The sequence below is a fragment of the Penaeus monodon genome, chromosome 10 (genome assembly GCF_015228065.2).
Source record: "Penaeus monodon isolate SGIC_2016 chromosome 10, NSTDA_Pmon_1, whole genome shotgun sequence".
Lineage (NCBI taxonomy): Eukaryota > Metazoa > Arthropoda > Malacostraca > Decapoda > Penaeidae > Penaeus > Penaeus monodon.
The window spans coordinates 25,862,909-25,867,908 of record NC_051395.1 but is presented as its reverse complement, the minus strand read 5'-3'; the positions used below and the strand labels follow the sequence as shown (position 1 = coordinate 25,867,908).

At 31.2% G+C, this 5,000-nt stretch overlaps 2 protein-coding genes across 2 annotated transcripts in view; one reads left to right on the top strand and one right to left on the bottom strand.

Moving 5' to 3' along the window:
* Positions 1 to 2,054, top strand: part of LOC119577981 (abasic site processing protein HMCES-like) — a 4,594-nt gene extending 2,540 nt beyond the window's left edge. The window contains exons 7-9 of the mRNA XM_037925683.1: positions 1 to 71; positions 327 to 475; positions 933 to 2,054. The exon at positions 1 to 71 is cut by the window's left edge and continues 37 nt beyond it. Coding sequence (XP_037781611.1) covers positions 1 to 71; positions 327 to 475; positions 933 to 1,134 — 422 coding nt within the window. The 3' untranslated portion in view covers positions 1,135 to 2,054. The remainder of the gene's footprint in view (positions 72 to 326; positions 476 to 932) is intronic.
* A 341-nt stretch (positions 2,055 to 2,395) lies between these two features.
* The window catches only part of LOC119577980 (F-box/LRR-repeat protein 2-like), a 7,531-nt gene continuing 4,926 nt past the window's right edge, over positions 2,396 to 5,000 (bottom strand). The window contains exons 6-8 of the mRNA XM_037925682.1: positions 4,951 to 5,000; positions 4,337 to 4,494; positions 2,396 to 3,766 (exon numbers count right to left, since the gene is read on the bottom strand). The exon at positions 4,951 to 5,000 is cut by the window's right edge and continues 127 nt beyond it. Coding sequence (XP_037781610.1) covers positions 3,614 to 3,766; positions 4,337 to 4,494; positions 4,951 to 5,000 — 361 coding nt within the window. The 3' untranslated portion in view covers positions 2,396 to 3,613. The remainder of the gene's footprint in view (positions 3,767 to 4,336; positions 4,495 to 4,950) is intronic.

Genomic DNA, 5,000 nt, shown 5'->3' with positions numbered 1-5,000 from the left:
AGTCTGGGAAAAAATTTGGTGAACTTCATCACCGTGTTCCTGCCATTTTGGAAACTGACCAGGAAGTTGAGGTTAGTATTTTAGACACTTATCTTGTATGTTACATTTTATATGATTAAGAGTGTTTTTTTATGACACACTTTATTATCAGAGATTGTTTTCTGTATTCACATTTTATGTGAAAGTCAGTTTTGCAAAAAAAAGGATATGAAATGTTCCAGTCCAAATATTTGTTAATTGCCAAAAAGGGATGGACCCTCACTTAGAAATGTAATGAAAAAAGGAAAGTTTGTGGCTATATATATTTATATTTTATAATTTCTTAGGACTGGTTAGACCACAGCCGCTTGGGATACAAGGAAGCTCTTGCAAACTTGAAGAATGACACAGAAATAACTTGGCACCCAGTCTCCAAAAATGTCAATAATTCTCGCAACCAAGAAGGGGATTTGATGTCTCCAACCAGCCTCGATCAGTAAGTTTCTTATTAGTATTTTTATATAACTTCTTTGTCTCTCTCTCTCTCTCTCTCTCTCTCTCTCTCTCTCTCTCTCTCTCTCTCTCTCTCTCTCTCTCTCTCTCTCTCTCTCTCTCTCTCTCTCTCTTTCTCTCTTTTGTGGCTTGTCAGGATTTGGTACTCATAGCCTCTGTTACCATATGGATATGAATTTATTGCCTCTTTCCCATGTATATAATTTTCCTGAGTACATTCTTATAGAGAAAATAAAGGATAGTGTCGTAGACAATCTTCTTTCTTAAGACAAGTTTTTATTTGTCATAGCAAATTACCTGCAACAATTGTTCTTTTTGATAGTTTTACATGTTTATATAAACTGATATATTATTTGCAGCAATAGTGATTGATACATATGATTTTCTGCCAAAAAAGAAGAGCAAAATTCTGATACTGTGTCTCTGCATTTTATTTACAGAAAACCTAAAGAGACTGCCAGCAGCAAGTTGATGGCTTCATGGCTAAGCAAAGCTCCTCCCAAACAGAGTGGAATAAAGAAGGAACCCACAACCCCAGACAGTATTAAGAAAGAAAGCCAAGCAGCCAATGTCAAAAAGGAGGTGAAGCCTTCGCCACTTGCCAAGTGGCTTAAAAAGGGACACAAAAATGAAAAGGAATGAAGTGGACTTTGTTAATGTTGAAATCATGCTATATAAGCCACTTGTGCTTCTTGCTTCTTGTGCAAAGTGAAAAGCGACTATGTTTACAAAGAACATTAAGTTTTATTATGCTTAGGTGAACATAAAAGAGACTGGAGAGGGAAGCGAAGCTGAAGACACATTGTGCTAGTACCTGTCTGAACTAAAGAAATTTTTAATTTGACAAAATTTTGTCATGTTAGAAGGCACAGTTACAAAATGTTCTAATTACCTTGTAACCATAAGTAATATAGTGGTACAAAACTTATTGGTCTAAGTATCATGTAACCAATATTAATAGTGACAAGAAAATCTAACATACCTATGCTAATAAAAAGGTTCGTTCATCTGATATTTCTTAAAATTATTAGATTAAGATATATATTTTAATAAAGATTTTTTTTTTCTTCTTCTTCTTCTTCTTTTTCTTTTGTAGAGTAAGTGATGGAACATTATATGCAGTTGTTCAGTATTGAGTGATGGAGCTTAGACTTCAAAGATGTTACCGAATAGTCAAAAGTGAAAAATATGAAATATGGGTGATCTTTACCAAGCTCCTTGTATTGGAGACACCCTGTGCATTTTTTTTTTCTGTATAAAATGCCTGAAATGACTTGATATTTCTAGTTTATAACAGTTTGCAATATTATTGAAGCAAAGATACTCCAAGTTCTCATGAGTTTTTAATTTGTGAAAAAGGGACTGAGAATTCTTCTCTCGCCATTTTTGAAGTAGAACTGATATTAACAGATGTGACTTGTGATAAAAAAACAGCCTTAATTATATAACAAGATATATCATTGTATCACCCACACAATAAAGCTCTTCATATGCACAATGAATACATCTGTCATTATAGAGATCGCAGTGGTTAGTATCATGAAATCAGGAGAATAAAAAGGAAAAAAAAAAAAATGCAATGATATACTTGAAACTTTGTTCCTTTTCACCTATCAGTTATACAGCATTTTCATAATCTTGGTATATTCTTTGTTGTGTTATAATGTACTGTTATAAGATTTATAAGCCATGCTCTGTTGTTAAACTATTGGCATCTGTTAATATCTGTAATGTGATTTAAAGTTGAGATAATAATCATGATATGATTCTCAATATTATCAGACTTTAAAACATTGCATTAGTTTAACACTGAAAATAGCATAATTTATGTTTCAAGAAATAAAAAAGGGCATTTTTCAGCTATTAGAGAATATGGATCTACAATGGAAAATGAAACTAAATAATAATTTATGATTTATTATAATTAAAATTCCTAATCTAAAATCTGTCACATAAAAGGGACGAAAGAGACCAATTTGTCTTATATACATATTCAATATGTATACACAAACTAACAGGAAAAATAACTCATAATTCCATGTATCTGTTTCCTTTTACATGTTTCCCTTGGTAACAGTTCATAAAATTTATTATTTACAAATAGAAAATATAGGCACCTTATTCTATTTTTCCACAAAATTATTAGTCTAACAGTTTGTAATTATTTACATTATTTATGCAAACAGACCTATGGAACGAATCCCTAACCAACCTGTACCTTAGCTTGTGATTTCATTTTCACAAGCACGAAAGTGTACATTATGTTGTCGTATGGTAAGCTTTCCTTTGAATTTGGGAGTTTTCCATTAGCACTATCCCATTCATTTGTACATCTGACATGAACTTTTGATAAGTGAATATATAATTTGTACCATAAAACAAATAACAGTGTTATTACTCCTTGAAGTCAGTCCATGCATTAGAAAGTCACTTCAGAAGGAAGTTTATCCCTCATGCTTGCTTCTGTAGAAAAAGGTACGAATGAGAATGAATAACTCCACAGCGCATGAGATGTATTTAATGTGTGAAATTATATCTTCATCAGAAACATTTCTGACCAAGATATAATAAAAATTGGAGTCATATATCTCTTGTGTTGTGAAGTTCTTCATTCTTAGTAATACCTTTCACTGCATTTGTCACAATGAACTCTCTTCATTTTGTAATCTCCTTTTCTATATTTCCTTTTTTCTATTACATTATCCTACAAAACTACTGTGAAGCAAAGTGCAGTGTATCTTGCAGTTCATACATGGGTTACAAGATTACTAGCTGCTGTTCAATTATTTATACATGAAATCTACCTTAGCTGCTTCACCTGCTACTAAAATACACATCAGAAAAATATAATAAAATATTTCATTGAGCAGTGCTTATCTTGTACAGCTGTTGTGAACATGAAATACCAAAAACAAACAGACCTATCTGCCACTTTTCTTTCATTTTATCAAAAAAATTAAAATAAAGTGCACTTAAAAAAATAATAATAATAATAAAATAAATAATAATAATAAAAAAATAAAATCAATACTGTGGGATTAAGTTACAGTTACACCTGTTAAAGTTTTAATCTGATCATTTTAATTTGAAACCAAGCTGCAGCAGACATTCTTTCCACACATTATGAGATCATCAGATTATAGTTATTTTTCTTGGCATCATCACGAATTTGAAAGAATTCCTCCTCAGTAAGATTCCATGATGACACCCCAAGATTGTCCAGGTTCGGGCAGGAAGCAATCAGGCGATGAACACTTGCATATGTGAGGGGTACCTGTAATGGTTTACTTGTTAATTTTGCCATATGTAGCACCAGTTACTGTTTACTCACTAATCAATTCATTATTGTTTTCCTTTGGCAAGGCTAATTAAGAGAAGTCTTGAAAGCTATGTTTTCTTCTCTTTTTTTATAAGCAACAAATCTGTATGTACAAATGAAGATAAACTTTTATAAACACAAATACTTTTTTCTTCACTAATGCATTTTTATCTCATAAAATACTTATAATTATGTTATATTATAAACATATATGCATCAGTGATATAGCTTGAAACAAATCTAATCCACCATTCTAAACACCCTTATGTAACAGAATTAAAAATTAAATATAAAGCAAACACATACAATATTAAACAAATTTTAGTTGCAAAGCCCAGTTTTTGAACTTGCACTAAAATATAGCAAAACATTAAAATTCTTCCAAAAAGTATTAGTCTAATAATAAAACAACGGTATTAACCACATGCCGCTGGGGAAAATGTTGTGCTGTACGTGTCATGCCTGTTGGCAGTGTTAATAATTGCAACAATAATAATAAAAATAACAATCATTAAATCTACTTACATGCTTATCAGATGCAATGATAATACGCTTCGCTTGCTTCAGAGGGTTGGCGAGGAGAATTCTATTTAAGTACTGATCAGTCAGAAATTCAACCTCTGCTTTCAATACAAGAGATTCGAGCTTGAAACACCACAGAAGGAAAAATTCCACACATTCATCTGCAGAAGAATAAAAAATCACAATAAAACTAGAAATGCAGAGCGAGTACATGACATGTAACTTTCTTGTGATATTTAAAAGCTTCTGAAACTACTGTGGTGTACTTTTAAACAATTAAAATTTTCAATAATATATTTGTCAAACAACTGAAAAGATCCTACTGAATAATTCAAAATAAGTACACTTCCTTATTCTAGTAATAATCAGTCTTTAAGGTTTTCCAGTGCAACAAAATTTTGATGGACTAGGTTTACAACTTTCCAGGTCTTGCTTTCTATTTAAGATTTTTCACTGTAAGGAAAAAGAATCCTATTACAAAAAAATAAAATAAAATAAAATAAATAAATAATTAATATTAATTAAAAAAAAAGCAAATAAATAAAAATGTCTCAACAACTTTTCCAAGGACGCCTACTAAATGGCATTTAATAAAAGATATAATCCTCATGACGTACTACTTATAACAGCTTCTTTCCAAACTTGGAGGTGTAGTGAGGTGAGAGAT